We start from the raw sequence: 17,795 nt of genomic DNA, 5'->3' as shown, positions 1-17,795 counted from the left end.
AATTTGCTCTCTAAACCACCCTATTAGGGTACTCTGACAAGCCTCCACCATGATAAATTTTATGCAATCACATAATCCAACCCCACACAACATACCAGTCCATACCTTATCCAAAGCCTTCCATACTAATCATAATTAGTATAATTAATAAATTCTTTATGTAGCCTCAAGTGGAGAGTGTGGAACTAGCAAACATGGTACTAGAAATTTAAATAAACATCAAGACTGGTCTTGCTAATTTAGGCAGGTGAGCTGTAGTTGAGACATTGCATGTTTTTACTTCTGAAAGAAAGGGACTTAAAAGGTTACACGAAAAACTTGATTTATTTTTTTAAAGGACAATTAATACAATTTCATCCAACAGGAATGTGGCAAATAAGTTGTATACACGCAGAGAAATAGTGAGGTGAGCTTGGGAAGTGACTAAATCTCATGAAGAACTGTTACTATGTCAAAACTCAGAGCAAAGCGAATGAGAAAACCAGCACTGAACCCCAGCGCCAGAGGTGGGAACAGTCACCTCCATGGGAGTGAAAAATCATCTAAAACATCTTCATAGTTCTTTTTATGGACAGTCAAACTAATGTACCAACATCTCCCTTCACCAGTGTTTGCCTCACAGTGCCACACACAGACCAATGTGCTGTAAAAATCTTTCCTGATCTACAAATTAGAACTGTAACACTAATTATATCAAAGTCCATTAAAAAGAAGTCAATCAGAGCAGCTTAATAAATACTTTAGTTCATGTTTTTTCATACTTGTTCACTTACCACTAGAATCGCCACAAATGTGCTTGTCACAGATTCAGCAGTTCATAAATAAGGCCAATTTTTAGTCATTATTATAAATTACAGCCAACAAATTCAATAGTTCATTCTTAGGTACTTCTAGTCCATAAAAATTCCACACTTTGCCAATAAGTGCAAAATGTTGTCCCTGTTGGAACACCTGAGGTTATTCCTGGTGTTCGTGCTCTTGTCCCGGGATGAGCCAGCGGATGCTGTCGGTGCGAACAGTGGCGTACATGACGAAGGCAGCCAGGAAGAGCACAGAGAACAGGAGCAGCCAGTCTATGCCCTTGGTCAGAACACTCGGCAGGGGCCCTTCCCAGTCTTCCTCTGTCACAGCCACGTCACTTCTAGCTTCTATCCCTAAAAAACAAAGTACTTGGTCAACATCGTAATCTCTAAATACAGAGAGGCTGCCTCTATCTGGAGCTTTGTTTGTGGTCTCAGACTAAGGCTCAAACACAGGTAGACTAAAATTTTGGTGAGATGGCCCTTGTACATCCCAGGATATGATTTACTGATCTAAAAACTTAGTGATTTTTAGGTGTATTTGCAAAACAGAAGAAGGCTTGTTCTGTTCTCCCACAGGAGATTATTTCAGGAATACAATTTTTGTGCATTTCTGGAAATGCAGATCCAGACAGCACTTCAGTGTGGATTAGAAGAGAGCTAGCTGAGTGGCAAAGAGAGTTTAATTTATTTCATTCTCAATTAAATCTTTGGGCAGGAAGATATGCTCCATCCTTCTGGCAGCCTCTCTAGCTAAACCCCACTGTTCTCCCTACTCTGTGACAGCAGCCCAAGGAGCTCAGTTTCTGCTCTCAGCACAGGCTGAAATCCAGCTTACAGCAACAAATGATTAAGCTGTCCTCACAGGGTCTTCATGACATTCATTTTAAAGAACACACACAGGGACAGGAAAGCCCAGTTTGGACCTTAAAACTAGCCTGTTCTTCCCACTGGCAAACCAGAGCTGACTTACAGACCTGTCTGGTTAAAGATGAAGTCTTTCAGGGTTTCCAGCGTTCTGTCTGTATGATTAAATCTAGCCATAGGTTTAGCACCTTGGAAAAGGAGGATATTTGGTACAGCCACAGTTCCAAATCTAGTTGATAAACTACAAAAAGAAAAAACAAAGCATGAATGAAATTAAATCTTCTAGAGGAAGAAATAAAGACAGTCACAATACTGAAAGTGTCAGTTTCACTAAACAAAACTGTCAGTTTCTGTAGAAAAAAAAGTCACTCCTGTTTATAAAACTCAAAACTAATGAGCTTGCAGCTAGAGCATAGGGAGCGTGAGTTACCTGCTGTGCTGGGATGCATCCAGTGCCAGGAAGCGAAGAGTAGGAAATGCTCGGGGCAAAGAGTTAAAATGAGGTGCCAGGCTGGCAGAAAAGCGGCACCATGGTGTGTAGAACAGGACCAATGTACAGTCACTGCTGTTTGGGTTCAGGAACTCCATCAGGTCCTTGGAGAAAGCATGAGAACAAACATGGACAATTACATATTTAACAGTTAAATTCTATGTAGGGATGCAGCATTCAGCAATCGATTAGATACTTGGCAATACTGATCAAGCAGCTGCACCTTTTAAAACAGGTGGAGAATTGTATATGTATTTTTTAAAGGTTGTTGTAGAAGTTTATTACTTAAAAATATACATACACATAACCATTACAAGAAAAGAGTCGGCACTAAATGCCATTAACGATTTCCAAGAGAAACACCAGTCCACAGAGCAGGAAAGCTGGCGGCACCCTGCAGGCACTCAGATAACACACACAGGCACATGAAGCGAGCCATAACTCCATTTTTTTTCCTGCTCAGAATGGCCCCAAAAGCCTCCTTGCCCAGTCATCTATTTCCTTCGGTAGAACTGAGGACGTTACACAGGGAAATTCACTAAGTCAGGCACTGAAAGCAGCAGGCTGACAGGGTCACACCAACAGCGGGCAGTGAGCGGGCCCCCCGCCTACCTGGGACACGTTCAGGATCTGCAGCGTGAAGCGCTCGATGCCCGTCGTGTTCCTCTCCTCGCAGTTCACCTTGGGAGCCTTGGCGCCGTCGGTGCCGTTCTGCTCCTCAGCGGGCGCGGGCAGCACGGGCTCCAGCACGGGCTGCTCCCGGGCCTGGGCGGCCGCGGGGCCGCTCCCCGCCGGCCCGCACGCATCGCCCGCGGCCGCCCCATCGCAGGCCCCGGCCGGGCCGCCGCTCGCCTCGGCCGGCACCGCCGACAGCAGCACGGGCTGCTCGGCCAGGGCCCCGCTGCCCAGCATCGCGTCCGCCATCTCGGCCGTGCGGTACCGCACCGGCTCGGGGCCGCCCGCGCTCCGCTCGGCCGCTCCTGCGGGGAGACAGAGGTACGGAGGGAGGCGTCAGCGCCGCGCCCCGCCCGCCCCGCGACCGCGCACCCAGAGCCCCCCGGCCGCACCTGCGGGAAGGGTCGCACCGAGCCAGGCCAGCGCCAGCAGCAGCCGCCACATCCTCAGCCACAAGCCCGGCCCCGGCGGCCGCCGCCGCGTCTCCCCGGACAACGACCGCTTCCGCCGGATCCCCGGGACACTTCCAGTTCCGCTGCCGTTCGCATTTCCGTGGGAAGAGCCCTCGGGGCGGCAGGGTGGTGGTGGGGCTGTGGAGCGGGGTGAGCTCCGCTCGTAGTATACAAAGCGGGTGGGTCTAACCGGGTTTTCTCGCGGCCCCGCTGAACCCCGAATTAGGAGTGTTCAGCCTGGAAAAGAGAAAAGTTTCGGGTGACCTAATTACGGCCTCCCAGTACCTGAAGGGAATTTATAGGAAGGATTGGACAAGACTGTTTACAAGCGCATGTTGTGACCGGACAAGGAAGAATGGTTTAGATTAGATATTAGGAAAAAATTCTTTACCAAGATTATTTTCAGAAAAAGTTTACTGTGAGCATGGTGCACCCCTGGCACGGGTTGCCCAGAGAAGCTGTGGTTACCCCATCCCTGGAATGTGTCCCATCCCTGGAAGCGTTCAAGGCCAGGCCCGACAGGGCTTGGAGCAAGCTGAGATGGTGTCCCAGGTGTCCCTGCCCATGGCAGGGGTGTGGAACAAGATGTTCTTGCAGGTCCCTTCCAACGCAAACCCTCCCATGATTCTGTGACCCCGCCTTGCAGGGCTGAGCCCGCACGGTGAGCGCAGCCGCTGCCCCGGCCGGCTGTCGGGCTGCGGATGCTGCTGGAGGCATTTCACTCTTGATTTAAATTAGCTCAGGTCGGAAATTCTTGCAACGAGACAAGTGCAATCCCACGGCTTCGGCAGGCTGCTGTGACTGAGCAGTGAGTGCCTGGAACTCGTCCCAAAGCTCTGGTACAAGCGTGTTGCAGCCCCAGCACTTCCCCACAGCCGCAGCTGCCTGGTGAAGGATTTGCCCACTCCCACCCTCGCTAGGGAAGCACGGTCCCGGTCGGGAGTTGTTTGCACACAAACTGTGCCTTAACCTACAACAGGCTGGGGTATGGGTAAAACACGGCAAACTAAAGGCCTATTTTTAAAACTAAAAAAGAGTTCTTGTCCAGCAGCTTATCAACCAAAGCTCCCAAATAGAAAAGCATATTCCTTTTTAGGAAATTGTATTTTTCCGGTTGCAGAATTAGTTTTTACTTTATTTCAGTTTAATAGTGAAGCCTCAAGACTATTTGTGACATTTTGAAAATGAATACGTTACTTCAAGGGCCGCTATCTTTTTTTAACACATTTACTTAAAACTGCCAGCAGTGCACAATGAGATTTTGCCAAAACCCCGCATCTGTCAAAAACTGATAGTCATGACCGAGGGGAGCATGAACCATGCACATGGGAAAAGGGCAGGAAAAACCATGTACATGTGTATAAATGAATATGGGGGTAATTTATTACAGAAACTGGATTTTTAGCTTTGTTTTTACTCCAACTGTGTACTTCTCCAGCTGTACTTCTCCTTACAGCACACATTTTCTCGCTTGAAGCTTTTTCTTTCAAAGTCCAATTTGCATAAGCACTAATAATGAGGACATAATAGTCTAAAAATAGAAAACATGAGGTTTGCACATAGAGGGAAAACATTTAATTAGATCAGCTGATACAGAGCAAGCCTGAAAGCAAAAGCACAAAGGGAATCCAAACTGGTGCAGACCAGCAAAGAACAAGCTGCCCCATTCCCCCTTCTCCTTATGTTTTAGTCAAAACAGCATTTTCAACTTGAAAACAATTTCTTACTGTGAATTTAATCCTAACATAATCTCCTTCCTGCCATAGCACAAATATTCCTGGACTACAGGGATAAATATGTCTTATTCATCGCAGAATAATGAATTATGACCACCATTCCTTGAAAATTTTATTTATGAGTACTTTCAATTTGATTTCCACGTGCAACAGAGGGAAAAGTTAGCACCTTGCAACTTACAGTCTTTTTGCCTTAATGTAAATACATGTAACGTGTCTGTAATAAGTAGGTAATGCTGTCAACTGGCATCTTCAGCCAGAATTTAAAAGGTATTAAAAAAAAAAACAGGGAAAAATAGTTAGGTTTTAAAGTATTAACTTTATTAATAAATATACATCCATATGATGATGTAAATACAGATCATGAACACTACTCCATTCCCATACACATAATTGCACACGAGTAGCTCAAGTTCATGGACATAAAAACATACACAGTATCTAATCAGGCTTTTTACAGCAGAGGACAGGGTGCTGATACTAGGTATTTAACAGATTACTGTTACCCCCAAAGTAAACCTGTAGAAAAGCAAATGATGCAAGACTGAAGGAACAGAAAGTGGTTCAAATTTCAGAATACGATTTTTCTATTTCAAAAAAAAGTCACAAGGACAAAGGTCTAGTGTCTACTAGAGTCATAAATATATTTAGCGGTGTTAAAATATATGCATTAAAATAGAGAAGAATAAACTTTTTGTAATCAGAAATGAAGTTTGCAGTTCCAAGTATTCATGATTGTTATCAGCTGTTTTAACTGTCAACTCTAAGGGGAGCGTGAAACATTATTATACATATAACAAAGACCAGCAGAGCCACAGCTAATGAAACCATTGCACAAATGACTTCACATTGCTCTGCCTTTTAAAGCTCTTCAAAATGGGGAAGGGAGTTAAATTCTCATCTGAATTACTCTGTGTATTGTAGTTCCTGGTAATTCTCTTCACAGATACATCACTTTTCACTGACAAGGCTTGGTTTTGTCCTGACTGAACATTAAGATCCTTCAGACAAAATGAAAATATATTCATTCAGAAGAGAGATCTTTAATGGCTCTAGCTAATTTGATTACTTTAAACTAAATCCAAGATATAAAGAACATTGCTTTAATGACAAAGCTAAGTGCTGATTTTAAAAATACCATCTTTGATACCAAAGTCAGCTGCTTCTGATGGTATCTGATTTTTTTTCTGCCAAAATATGGTGCTAGCATCTTGAATCTGTCCAGTGCAAGACTTTATAGTAGCAAAATTATTTGGTTTTAAAGTTTAAGTAAATTTAATCAAGAAAATGAATAGTAGTTACTATATGTATCTTAAACAGTGAACTTTATAGCATCATTAAGGAATAATAGCAAGCTAATACATTTCATTTATGTATAAATAAGACATTAGAAACTTGATAATTAAAAGAAATTATTAAAACCTAAACTTGACATGTCGGTCTTCTGAACAGTGTTAACACACAACAGTGATCCTAGCTTATGAATAGCTGAATTATGATATATAATATAAAATAAGCAATTTACCTTACAAGTAATGTTTTCATACTATGGGGGGAAAATGCCAGTTTTCCCATTGGTACTAATAAAGTTTAAGCATTAACATGCTGTTTCAGTGTTTCTCATGGAAAAAAAAAGTGTTGAAAAAAGCACAATGTATTCTGCAGAGTATACATAGGAAGAACAGAAGTATTTGAAAATTCCATTTCTAGTCACTTTGAATCTCCTCTTTTTTTTTCCCTTCACTGCATGGCACCAGTAAACTCTAGTCAGATATAAAATAAAGCAGAATTAGGAAACACCAGCAGTGCACTTCTGATCTCCTTCCTAAATCCAGAGCGCCAAGCAGCACACTGCAGGCTCTCTGAACACTTTTCTATTTGATGCTCATCATTTCACAACTGACAACATTAATTAGTTTTTACTGGGATTATATTTCATCTGATATAATTAATAAACACTGTAATGAACAGAAATTGCTTAGGTGATTTCATTATTTCATCAGCATACTTGAATACAAATTATACTAGCAGAACAGCAATACATCTGCATTATCTCCTGACACACAGCACAGCACCATTGAGTGGATGCACAAGTGAGGAACGGACAGGAGCAAACAGGATCAACAGGAGGAGGTAAGGAGTGGAGTTTCTCCAAGGTACAGTGGTGACATGCAACACGTTCCTTGCCAGCGAGGTGTGACACTCCTGCAGTTACACATTCAGCTGAAGAGGACTGCTTGCCCAGCTGAGTTCAGGAAAGAACTTAAAGCAGTCTTTTGTTGAAAAATTATCTGATTAAAAACAGCCAATACAACACAGATCCTGAGGGTGAATGAACTCACATTAGCATTTTGCATGTGTCAGAAGTTACATCTTCTGAGGAGACTGCTAAATTTCAGACTTGCGAGTTTGTTGAGGAACAGAACGTACAACTGGATTTCAGAGCTTCAGCATGAAGAAACTATTCCTTAGTAGCAATTTAGCTGCCATTAGTTCATCTATCGACTAAGGAGCCATCCAGTATAAGTTGAGGTTCATTGTCTTAGTTGCCAGTCCATACACAGTTCCCCAAAAACAATTCAACACACCTATTGTAAAGTACAGCAAAAGTCCAGCTCAATATGTGTTAGGCATCACTGGAACACCTGAAGGCTTGCTGCTTTTTTCCTGATAAAAAAGGTATGAAACATGACATCTGTTTCTTAAGTTGTCATCACTGAAAGCAAGAGGTCTAGTCAAAATGACAGCAGGCCAGATTAGCATTTATGTTAACAAAAATGACCATCATTACCCATTCAGCACAGGCTCAACCCAAATTTTATTCTCCCCCAAATCTGCAAACTCTACATATTCCCCCTCCCCAGGAATTCCAAGCTATGAATTTATCATAAAGTCATTTTATTTGTGAAATGACTTTAATGTAAACTTTCTTCCAGATTTAAAAAAAAAAAAAAAATTAATTTCGAACAAACAATATGTAACACTGAGGACTGATTATTTTTTTCTTTTGAAGTCTGGATGAAAGTATTTTACGCACTCACACATTCTCCCACACGTAAAAAAAAAATTATACACACCCAGTTGAAAAACTGAATATTTCTTTTGGGAGGAGGGGAGGTTTTAGTTTGAGTCAAGAAAGGTGTTTATAGTTAACCAACAACATTTTTTCTGGCTTGCATGCATAGATGAATTACTCCATATCTGGGATCTAGCAGTGCAGTAAACTGCATCCTGTTTGCATCAGCTATACAGTTTGCTTTTATAAATCATGAAAATGGTGTCCTTTGGTAGATATATAAGCTTCCATAACTTAAATATAGTATAAATGTCTAACAATGAAATAACTATTTCCAGGAATATCTGGCAAAACTGAGTCTAAAAATTTGGCAACAGCGTCTATTTAAAAAGTTTAATTTGTAAACATTATAGGTTATTACTTTAAAAGCTATTAAACTGTCGCCATCTAAGCACAGATTTGAAAGGCAAAAGCCAGAGTAAATAGCTATTTACAGATTTAAGAACATACTGTTTAATATTAATCAAGTGCCTAACTAGAATGAACAGTACTTAATTTCTTATAAAATATTTCAAAGTCCAAAGAATTATTCATGGTTTGGTATATGTAGTACTAGGCATTTCAAAATTACCCAGCAGAATCCTGTAGCAGTGTACCTAAAAGAACAGCTCTCACCTAATGGCAAAGTAACTTGTCTTTGTAAGGCTCTGTGCAGCTGTAATGCACTGTACACATGCTCAGGTTTCTTTAATATCTTCCAAAATGTTTTTGGAGCACTAGTTGAAATTCACTTAATGCTACAACTCCAGAAATAAAAGTCACTGGAAATCACTTTAGAAAAAAAGGTTGGGTTTTTTTTTTGTTTAAGTTTTAAGTCTATTGTAAGTCTATCTGAGGTCTGTAGAAGGTCCTGCAGAAGTGGAAAATGTGGCTTGCCACTTTATCAGTTTTTCTTACCAAGTAAGAACTTAACTGGCTAAGTTGCTTATTGTGGGACAGGCCACATCATGAAATATCAGCCAGCTAATTTCTGTCCTCCTTATTTCAATTATTTAATGCATAACCACACATTTAGATTTATGAGAAACTGAACTTAAAACTAGGGACATGGACATTACTTAAGTATTGACACCAAGGCATAATGTATAATTTTAGACTTCCTTATGAATTATGATTTTAAATCAACAGAAGCCTCTTTAAACCAAAGCCTTCCCAACATTCTGTTAAAGTTATTAATTGCACCCGTAGGTTATGGCATTATTGGAATAAAATCTAGAAGCTCAGACTTAAGCAAACATTACAAGAAAACTCAAGAAACATGCCCAAAATCAGCATAAAGCAGATTAGTAAGGAGTTACTCATTCCCTCCCTTCATTCATTAGGCTGTTTGATTTTGCTGCTAGTTTCACCAGCAGCATGGACTCCTCTGTTATGCACCATAGGGTAAGGAAAAGCTGCACTGCCACAAGTATAATTTAGATTTGCAAGCCGTGATAGAGCTTTAATGCTACCTGGAGGTCTGCCTGGGCTGACTTTGTATCCTGCTGCTTTAGTTGTACCCAAGGGTCTGCCTGGACTTGTCTTAAATCCAGCTGCTTTGGTGGTCCCCAGGGGTCGACCTGTGCTGGTTCGGTACCCTGCTGATTTCGTGGTCCCTGACGGCCTTCCGCGCTTCCCGGAGCGGTTGAGGTTTTTCTTTTTCTTTAGTTCATCTTTTGTCTCTATATTCCTGCCACTTGTGGTCTGCAAGTGGGGGTCGTTCAAGGCATCTTGTCTCTGGCAGGCAATGGGTTTGTGGCTGACTGCGTGGCTGTACTTGCTCTGCTGCGTGGCATAGAGGTCAAACTGATCCGCAGCCCTCACATTGTCTTCGTTCAGGCAAGAGCTCTTGCCGGTCCCACAGAAAGCTGGATTACTGCTGGCAACAGGGTGCATCATTTTCTACCAGAAAGAGGAGAGGGAAATATGAAACAATACATCATAATACTGCAGAATGTTGCACAAAAGAGAATCTTTCAAAAGCTACCTCTGTTTCATAAATTAGTTCAAACTACTTTGTCTATTTTTAGTAAATAGTACTGATGTCAGTAAATTACTTTTGAAATGAGTTTTATTAAACCTTCACTTGAGGTTCTACACAGTAACCTTTACACACAGTTAAAAAGGAGAGTTTAAACCACGTATTATTCACACAGGTACAATTAGAGACGAAGCAAGTTAAAAAACAGAACAGCATTTCAAAAACGAGGACCTACAATATTTGCTCATCTATGATTCCAAAACCTTTCTAACCAAGTATCATCTAAATTTTAGTTGTTCTGCCTCTAAGATTGATATGTGACTCAGCTGTAAGCCAAAGAAAGACAGGTTGTAACTCTCTTGGTATAGTAAATAGGATCCTAAAGATTTTTTTGTTTGCTTAACTGCAGCAAAGAATAAAGTATGAATCAATTTTCTTATTACATGTCACAATTAGTGTCAAAGAAAGAAACACATAAGGCATTTGGCAACACAATGGTGCCATGGTTGGGAAAGCAGAGGGATGAAATGAATTTGTAACGAAGTACAAGATGCTGGATTGCAGAAATGCCACTGCTGTCCTAGTTAGGAGAGCACGTACAAGCTGCTAGCAATGCCAGCAGAGATATGTTGATATTGTTGGCTTTGCCAACAACTCTGGGAAATAAAGCAATTATATCTTCTATTCAACTATACTGGTTCTACAACTTAAGTAAGCTGCAAATACTCAAAGTCTAAGATAGTAATATTTAGCCATGCTGAAGACAATATTAAGCCAATAAATATCTGTCCCTTCAGAGTATTTCTATGTCTTACAGACATACTTGATACACCAAAAATTACTTCTCATGTTAAATTTCCCAAGTAGATAAGGTCTGGAAGATTTATTATCTTTTCCCTACAATAGATATGGAATATCACCTACAGCAACATAATTTAAACTCTACCATTGATTACTGAATTTACTTGGCAGTTACAAATGTTTCCTGCCAGCCAGAGAGAAAGCACACAGCACAGTCTATTTATCCTGGAGTAAATCCCCGTGCTCTTTTCTCCTGATTACAAAGGATACATTCCCTGTTGGAACACTCAATCTACCCTGGCTTGTCAAATGCACATTAGAGTGTTCATTACTCTTGTGCAAATATATGAATATGGGTTTATGTCAAATAGTGAAATTATGATAGCTATATAGTTTAAATATTAGATGTTCTAGCAGAGATAATCCAAGTGCTACAATCCTGGTGCATTGCATGGGGTACAGTAGAACAAAAGTGAAACCATTGTTATTGCAGCTGTTAACGTCCAAGCCAAACAACTAAGAATAGTTTGCAAGCCCTGCACTTAGCAAAGGACAAAGGAAATAAGCTCAGGTCAAGAGACCAGACAGACTTATCTGTGCAGCAATACAGAAGGAAGCTTAGGGTTTTCTACAATTCACAGTCAAAAAATGTTACCTTTATTTAACCCCACTAGAAAAGTGCCTGCAATTATCATGAAAAATACCTGAGATTTTTCATGATATGTAACTGCAAACATGAGGGTTCTGTAATGTCCTTTTGCTGCAGAGAGTGTAAAGCCCAGCAGCTCTGAAAGGCTGTTCAGCTGTTTGTTGATCCACTAGAGACACTTGGAGTGCTGAGCAGCATTCTTGTCTCAGCACTCATTTTAAACACAGGAATACTGGCTTTGGCCCCAAAAAACTGCTCCAAGCTCAACTGCCACAAAGGATCAGCTGAGCTGTCCAGTATCCAAGGAACACAAGGAACACAGAGCTGGGAGAAGGCACTGAATAAAAGCAGAGGCTCCTGCTATTTCTCATGAGACAGACTAGGCTCACACTCACTTCTGTGTTACATTGTTACTCTCTGCTTCTTCTCCTCATTACACTTGGGGGGATTTTTCCATCCACCTTTCTGGGGGAGAACCATCATAAGCACTCCTAGACAGGGAATATATTCTGCTGTAGCTTCATCACCATATGCATGTGCTTTGTGTCTACTGCAATACCACTGAAAAACACTGACTTCACACACAAGCCCAGGCTGATGATACTTTACCTTCCATCTGGCAACAACCAGCATCACTGGAATGGATGAATGAAGAAAGACAGTACAAATCAGTAACTGTTTAAAATTTCTTTCTAGAAGAAGCTTAATAAAACTCCCAATCTCAGTGGAAGACTGCCAATAGGATTTTTAAATCCATTTCCCCCCCTCTCTGCACCATTTTTCAACAAACCATGCAAATTTCAAGTAGTAGCCAAGGTTCCTCTTTTATCTTCTTTCAGACTTTTTTTGAAAAGTTTTTTAAAGGAAATCTGTAATCAAGCCTAATTACCCTAACATGGAATCTCCAGCCTAATTTTCCTTCATTCACATTACAGTAGGGAATAAAAGAATGTAGAGTCTATCCGTGGAGTGGAAGCAGGTTTCTTGGCAGGGAGATATACAGTACAAAAGAAAATTGATATAAAATGCAAAGCTATGCCAATTTAAAAATTACACTGCAGCTAAATTGTACAGCTAAACACATACAATTTTGTGTGCAATCATTCTTGAATAAAACCCTCCAAAAAGTTTCCAATAAGATAGAACTTTCTCATTTTAAACCTGTAAATAGACATGTAAAAATATTTGCAACAGTTTACTTAAATCAGTTTTTAAACTGATTTAACTGACTGGCTGAGTATCTCTGTATCAACAAACAATTAAGATGAGGCACTGCAACAGGGAAATTAAGTTGTATTTCAAAAAGATTAGCTGGAAAGTGACTGTGGAGTATTTTCTGTACGGATCTTTTAGTGCCTGGTAATTTATATCCATACAAGTGCTGGGGAAGGGAGGAGGCACTGGATAAGCTGGCTTTGGGAAAAGAGAGGCAGCTTCTCATGCAACAAAGCACAGAAGTTCCACCATTGCTAGAAAGAAACAGGACAATCCAGCTGGGACACAAAGCTTTGCTACAGGGGGATGTCTGGACTTGGTCATGACCCCCCTTTATCCCTAAAATACAGCTCTAGCTCACAGCTGCTAAGACTCCCAGTATTGTTATGGCCCATCTCTCTCTCCAGGCTTTCCTCCTGCAGGAAATTCCCATTCATGACCTATTCACTACACAAAATTGTAATATCAAAGCTACTTAAATCACATTACATAAAAACATCCTCTTGGGCTGTGATGTGATGCCATCTTTGGCTTTCAAACATCATACCTTGCCTTCTTCACGGGGATGATTTAACTCCCAGTGTAGACAAGATGAAACCTTTGACAAGCAGGGAAGTTCAAAAGGCCCCCCAGAACAGGCACTTGCTCAGTTGTTATTTTATACTGAGTACTGGACCTGAGCCCCATTATCTGCACTGAGCAGAATAATCAGCTCCAGCACAAGCAGCAGGCAACTGCTCTGTTCTCACCCACCCAGACTGCCTTCTGTGGCCTGGTGAGCACCAGAACAGACCTGACTCAGCAAGTGCCTCTGACTTCTGCTAAAACACACCTGAATCACAGCAAAACTGCACAAAACACGAAGTCCACCTATATTACAGCTTTCCAAATGATGAATACCAGGAAGGGTAAATTCCTCACACCAACAGGGACAGTTTTGCTTTTAATGAGGGTTAGTGTACAACACCTACTCGTTTTTCTGAGGTTTTTCACCACTGAGCTTGCAATAGTTTCCACAGTATAGATGGGGCTGTGGGAGGCTGTAGCAGCACATTTTCATCATCATCCAACACATACAAAGTATGTGACTCGCTACTTAACAACACAAGCAGCCACAAGCATCATTTGTGCACAGCTCTCTGAAGGTCACTGTGGCCAGTGAACGCTGCAGGAGCAGAGCACAGGCCTGGCTCTGTTCAGGATCCCTCATAAAGGACGCTCTATGCTGAGCTCCACAGCCCCGGGGAGCCTCACAGGGCTCCTTTGCTTTGCAGGGGGGTAGAGCAGCAACAGCAGCAGGAGGAATATTTTCCCTTTCAAGACCACAACAGAAATATGGTGTCAGTTCTGTCCTTCTCTCTTGGGACAGCATGTATGAGAAACCCTTTCATCACTCACTAAGAGTTCTATCAATTTAAATGTTTTTCACATGTCCCCTTTTTGTCAACTTCTTTTCTACACTTTAACTTTTGCTAAAGTAGGGCCTTACCCAGTTTTTAAAACCCTGTAACTCCTTGCTTTCTCAAAGATGCACCTTACCTGGAGTAGTCACATAAATGTAAATATTTAAAAAATACTAAGTATTAAATTCTATCAGTGGCACAACACACACTGTAACACCTGAATCTACAACTGAAATCTTATCTACTTGTGAAGCTTGATAACCAGCTTTTCCACACTGTGCTTATGAAGCCCTTTCTGCAGTTGGTGCATAATATGTATTTTCTCACCATTTGACACCAGGTAAAATGTCAAAATATAAGAAATAATTTCTTTACAGTGGTGACTTCCTAGAGTTACTACGTGACAATATAAGACTGCAAATCAATAGACAACATAATTTTGGAATTTTGGTTATTTTTAGAAATTAAGAGCTCTCCAATCAATACAACTTACAAGTGTGGTCCTTCCCCGGGTGACCCAGAGTCATTTTCTTATATAACAAGTTAAGAGTGATTTGGAGCTGAAACACCCACCCCCTTCAAATTCCCCTTCCCCAGACGTGCCAGGCAGAGTGGGAGCCTTCCCTCACCAGCATCTGTGCCTCCTGCTCCTCACCAGAGAGCTGCAACCTGGGTGCAGTCTCTGTGCTCCCAGGAGTTCAAGTCTTTTGACTCAGACACCCCAGAAGAAACAAAGCTCTCCAAAGCCTAAGCACCAGCTTTGAATTACAGACAAAGCTCAACTGCTCTCACAAAGAGCTGATGTTGGCAAGCACCACTAGGCTAAGTGTAAAGTAAACTGAACTTTTAGGGTTCACTCCTTATTTGATTGCAAAACCAGGCAAACAAGTAATTGTTAGGCTTTCTAACCCTAAAAACCAAATAAGCCAGATCCAAGGGCAGAGTTTCACTAGATGCTAACATTAGCAAGGATGTCAGCTGACTTCTTCCCACCCCAAAACTAAGATCATATATGATGATGATGAACAGGACACCTTGAAAGACTTAAGACAGCTTCACAAAAATTAAAGAAGATGGCATTGATGATTTAATTATCTGTACACCTCCAGTCGCACTGACACAACTGCCAATTTGGTTTCATAATCAACAGAAAAACCACTCTGAATCCGCCCTTTTTCTGAACAGGACAATCTTGCCCTTTCCTCTTCTCCCACATTCCCACTCCTTCTGCCAACACTAACTATTGTGCAAGAGCAGGACAAATCAACAGCAGGGATCTGATCCAGGTGAAAACTAATCCAACAAGAAAGCAAAAGCAACAGTGTGCAGGCACGGGGGCAAGAGAGTAACAGAAACCCACACTTCCATTAGCACAGAGACAGTGCCAGGTGAGCCTAAGCCACATTCCCCATTGGCTGCCACTGACCCACTCCCTAGTACAGTTACTTAAAAAAACCAACAAAATCTCAAAAAGATGGTCGTAGTGGACTTCAGAGATCTGGATGACAGGCGTGACAAGTCCCAAACACAGCACAGGGAATGGAGGTTGGAGAAAAACCCCAGAGCTGGGGATGGAGCAGCACAGAATCGAGGCAGCCATTAGGCCAGACAGACTGGCTTAGGAGAGTAGGTGAAACTGCACCCTCATTATTCTGCGGTTCTGCAATTACCAAACTTCAAGGCAAACCAAATATGCATATGAATGATGGAGCAGGTAGAGGTGGACTTTATAAAGAAAGGATTATTAGTGTTTGTGAATTGTCCATTCACCTCAAGGGGCTATTCCCAAATAAAAAGGAGCAGTCCTTGCCATAGCCTAGAACAAGGGCTTTGAGGAGCTGGAGATGCTTATTCATCTCTGTGGGTGTTCTCGCCCACCCTCTTCTCCCCAGGGCTGCAGTCTCCAACAATAGCTCCAGAGGTAAGAGGTGCTCATTCATCTCAGTGGGTGTTCTCACCTACCCTCTACTTTCCCTAGCCTGCTACCACAAAAGGACTTTGAAGCTTTAGAGATGGATCCAGCATCTCCTTCCTGATGTGCATTTTCACAGTGCTTCTCTGTGATGGGACCATGCAGAAGGCTCTGGACACCTGTCCACCCACCCAAACACAGCCACGGCAGTGTCCTTGTGTGAGACTACTGAAAGACAAAGTTCACTTGTTGAATCTGTTCAACAATGGCCAATAGAAGAACATGTTGGACTTTTTTTTTATTTAAGGCTGCATCTAAAATATGAAAGATATGGGTACAGACACACACACATACACAAAATTCTAAGAGAAACTGTGGCATCTGAAGACTGAAAAAAACCGTAATTTAAGAATATTTTAACAAAGTACCCCTCCTACCCTTTCATTTTACATAAATAAAAAGCACATGGATTAAAACAACTGTTAATCCACAGAGAACTGCACAAAAATTTAAAGCGCAACTATTCCCTAATTAATTACACCAGAAGAACTATGCACCAACAAGAATGCACTAAACTATCCACAACTGAACACGAGAATACACAGCACTGACACGCGTCATGTCAGAACGCAAAGAGGCACAGAAGGGACACAGTGAGGCTCTCCAGGTACCCGATGTGCAGGTGAGCGAAGGCATCCGGTACTTAGGTGTGTCAAGAAACACATCCATGGGCTGTACGCACACATCCAGATGCCCCACGCGAATGGGAACATGCTCTAAGTAAACAGCCCCGCACACACACCAGCCCCACGCGCGGAGCTGAGGCTGCAGAAGGGAAGGAACAATTCCCGGCCGCAGGCTGGAGACAGGAGGGCCCAGCCCCATCTGGAGCGGCCAAGGGCCGGCTGAGGGGACAAAGGGGAGGCACAGCTCCCTCCGCCTCGGCCGCAGCCGGGAACTCCGTGCCGGGGGTGGCCTCGGTGTCCCGTGTTCCGCGCGTGGGGCACGGACAGGGCCCGGCGCCGGGGCCCGGCCGGGCGGGGACAGCGGGGCAGGCGGCGATGGCGCAGCTCCCCTCGCGCGGCCCCGCGGGGCCCGGGCACCGCACCCTGGGGCGAGCAGATCGCGGGATCGCCCTCAGCGGCGGGAAGGGAGCGGAGGGGGTTGAGGAGAGCCCCGCTCCGCTCCCCTCCCCCGCCGGCCGCGGCTCCATCTTGCCCGCCCGCCCGCCGCCTCCCACCGCGCGGAGCAGGGGCCGGGGCCCGCGGGCCCGACCCGCACCTACCTGAGAAGCTCGGGGCGGCGGCGGCGGCGGCGGGCGGAGCGGCCGCCTCCCCACACCGCGCCGGGCGGCTGCAGGGAGGGGACGGGCGCAGGGGAGGGAGCGGCGCTGCGGCGGGCGCGGGTGGCGGGGCGGGCGGGGCGCGCTCCCGAGCGGGGCCGCGCCGCGGGGGCGCGCGCGGGGCGGGGCCGGCGAGGCCCCTCCTGCCGGCGAGGGTCGGGGCCGCGCGGCCGCCGCCATTTTGTGGGGCGGGCGGGCAGAGGTGAGGCCTGTGAGGGCACAGACGTGTGTCCAATGATTGAGGCACCGCGCGTGGCACTGCACATCCCTAGAGGCGGGTAAATGTTACTGGTGCTTCCATCACTGCCGTTTGGATAGAGGAGTGTGGTATCTTCTGTGCCAGAAGTACACACACAGGCTCACTTGGGTTGGAAGGCACCTCTGGGGTCACCGAGCCCATCCTATGACCAACACCAC

The 17,795-nt window shown here is 43.6% G+C and overlaps 2 protein-coding genes across 3 annotated transcripts; both read right to left on the bottom strand.

Moving 5' to 3' along the window:
* Positions 1 to 305: 305 nt before the first annotated feature.
* Positions 306 to 3,346, bottom strand: TXNDC15 (thioredoxin domain containing 15). The gene is made up of 5 exons (XM_084216110.1): positions 3,225 to 3,346; positions 2,770 to 3,137; positions 2,098 to 2,261; positions 1,778 to 1,908; positions 306 to 1,154 (listed from the first exon to the last, which is right to left on the bottom strand). Exons 1-5 carry the CDS (start codon positions 3,274 to 3,276, stop codon positions 958 to 960), a joined length of 912 nt encoding a protein of 303 aa, XP_084072236.1. The 5' UTR covers positions 3,277 to 3,346; the 3' UTR covers positions 306 to 957.
* Positions 3,347 to 5,209: 1,863 nt separating this feature from the next.
* On the bottom strand, positions 5,210 to 17,452 carry LOC311159789 (UPF0461 protein C5orf24 homolog). Of its 2 annotated transcripts, XM_084216112.1 has the most exons (3): positions 17,322 to 17,452; positions 9,548 to 9,977; positions 5,219 to 7,687 (listed from the first exon to the last, which is right to left on the bottom strand). In XM_084216112.1, exons 2-3 carry the CDS (start codon positions 9,972 to 9,974, stop codon positions 7,647 to 7,649), a joined length of 468 nt encoding a protein of 155 aa, XP_084072238.1. In that variant the 5' UTR covers positions 9,975 to 9,977; positions 17,322 to 17,452; the 3' UTR covers positions 5,219 to 7,646. The 2 variants fall into 2 exon arrangements, with proteins under 2 accessions (XP_084072237.1, XP_084072238.1); XM_084216111.1 differs by having other exon boundaries at positions 5,210 to 9,977.
* Between the last annotated feature and the right edge of the window lie 343 nt (positions 17,453 to 17,795).

This window comes from Fringilla coelebs (assembly GCF_963513975.1).
Source record: "Fringilla coelebs genome assembly, chromosome: 15".
Lineage (NCBI taxonomy): Eukaryota > Metazoa > Chordata > Aves > Passeriformes > Fringillidae > Fringilla > Fringilla coelebs.
Note: the sequence above shows the minus strand (reverse complement) of the source record. Positions and strands in the feature narration are given on the sequence as shown.